We start from the raw sequence: 2,212 nt of genomic DNA, 5'->3' as shown, positions 1-2,212 counted from the left end.
TTGGCTTTTTGCTAGTTGTTCTGAACAAAGAAAACCCTTAAGCATTCACATGCAAAGTAGTCTACACTTCCCCCATCACCTTCAAACATCCCTACACAACACCCTGAAATCTTGCAGCAGTTGAGCTGTAGTTAAATGCGTCAAGGCTCCCCAAGTAATCCTGGAAGCCAGCAGGAGAAAATGTAGATTGAGATTCCAGCTATCTCAATCTGACTCTCCCCAAATTAAGATAAACGCTAATCTATCTGGTGTGGGATGTAGAAAGCAACACTGGAGCATGCTGGGTCTTCTGCGGAACTCCATCACATACCAAGGGAAACACCAGGGGTGGGGGTGGGTTTAGTAATGTGGAAAATGCCTCCGAAGTGCCTCTTTTACAAAGGGACATGGCTGAACAGGTAGGAAACAGATTCTCCATTGTGAGTTCTCCTGATGGCTTCTGCAAGGATCATGGAGATGTCAATCACCTAGAAAGGAAGAAAAAGGAGCTGGTTAGCCTCATGTAAATGAAAGGATGGCTGATACCACTTAGCAGTGCAATGAGTGCCCTTGGATAAAAAGACGTTTTACTGACATATAATTCATGCACCATACCACTCAGCGGTTTCAGTATACTGAAAAGAGTTGTACAATCATCACCACAATCAGTTTTAGAACATTTTTCTTCATTCTTGTACTCATTGTTATTAGCTCCCCATCACCCCCAACCTCCCCTGCTGTAATCCTAAGAACTATTAATCTAGTTTATTGTCTAATCTATACATTTACCTATACTGGATTTCTTTTTGTTTTGTTTTTCATTTCTTTTTTTTAATCATACAAAAAAATCCTCTACAACGGCAACAAAATAAAAAAGAAAAACCTCAATCCAAGTGAAAGCAGAAAATAATAGAAACTAGGACCAATTAAAAAGAGGCCAAAAGTGGAAACAAATGGTAATATGTTAAATTTTAACCTAATTACATCTGCAGTACATGTAATCCACGTCAATGCATTCTATTGGAGGGCAAGAAACTATCCACATCCCTGGTCAACGGTCCAAGAGAATTTAATGAAAGCTTAATCTCTGCAAATGTATTGTAGGCTCTCAGTCACCCATAGCCTTTTGCAAATCAGGTGCTCAGAATTTATGGCAGCAGGTGGTTTCAAACTGTTGACTCTGTGGTTGGCAGCCCAAAGTGTAACCCACTACTCCACAAGGGCCTCTGAGAATTTAAGTTCTAATATGTTTCTTTCACCTGATCTTGGATTCTGTTTCCAATCCTTAGATCGCATAGGCTGGTATGATCTTTGTATGTGGACTTAGCAGACACCTCACTCAGATGACTGCTTGTTTTTAAGAAAGCCTCTAAAATTCCAGATGCTATTCTTTCTGATTACTGGGCACCATCTGATTTCTTAATCATGCTTTGCGTATCTTCAGTGATCATGAGAACTAATATTAATAAGTGCCCTTTCTCTTGAAACATGTGCTGTTTTCCCATTTGAAACCTGCATCCAGCGGTTCTTAAGAGAACTGCCCTCCAATTCCAAGTGGTAATTTCAGAAAGCTATTGGATTGTTGTGCACATTACTCCTTTTAGTGCAATAACACTCGAGCTGTGATGCATCTTTAGTAACTGACATAGGTGATGACTTTCACTGCTCATATTGAGAAACACAAACTGTCGGAAGTGTACACAATCAAGTTACAGGCTTGACACTGTCTACATGAATCACCAACTGGAGGGACATGCATGCCTAAGTTAACATCGAGTCATCAAGGGACTGGGGGAAAACCTATGAAAATACAAAAAGCCTATGAAAATACTCCAGCCTCTCGAACAGGCAGGAGGAAAACCTTTTTTTTTTCTTCTGCCAAAAGGGTCGTTTGGATATGTATGCATCATTCGAGGCCCATGCAAAATTAATCAACTTAAAAATTAGCTGGCTACATTTGATTAGACATTTCATTAGGTCATCCCAAATGTGATGGCTGGAATGGCTTTGCTTTGGGGAGACGTGTGATGGTAGCTGGCATTGGTAATTTGGCGGGTCTTCCACAGCCCATGGGCCAGATATTTCCGATTCCTGTTCTAGAGCTTATTTGGCCTACCACCCACTTTACAGAAAAAAAATGTTTACTGTGTACTCCCTCTGACAATTAAACTTTCATCCCTTAGCTCATAATCCTTAATTCAGAGTAGGACTCTGCTTTTGCAAACCCGCCCCC

General features: G+C 40.7%; 1 protein-coding gene across 1 annotated transcript in view; it reads right to left on the bottom strand.

The window, feature by feature from the left end:
- Nucleotides 1-6: 6 nt before the first annotated feature.
- Nucleotides 7-2,212, bottom strand: part of PRPS1 (phosphoribosyl pyrophosphate synthetase 1) — a 25,207-nt gene continuing 23,001 nt past the window's right edge. Inside the window, exon 8 of the mRNA XM_004710099.2 lies at nucleotides 7-467. Within this exon, the coding sequence (XP_004710156.1) occupies nucleotides 375-467 (93 nt within the window). The 3' untranslated portion in view covers nucleotides 7-374. The remainder of the gene's footprint in view (nucleotides 468-2,212) is intronic.

Source organism: Echinops telfairi, unplaced genomic scaffold (genome assembly GCF_000313985.2).
Source record: "Echinops telfairi isolate 266 unplaced genomic scaffold, ASM31398v2 ScPeMD7_7427;HRSCAF=8465, whole genome shotgun sequence".
Lineage (NCBI taxonomy): Eukaryota > Metazoa > Chordata > Mammalia > Afrosoricida > Tenrecidae > Echinops > Echinops telfairi.
The sequence above is the reverse complement of the archived record's forward strand: the minus strand, read 5'-3'. Positions and strand labels throughout refer to the sequence as shown.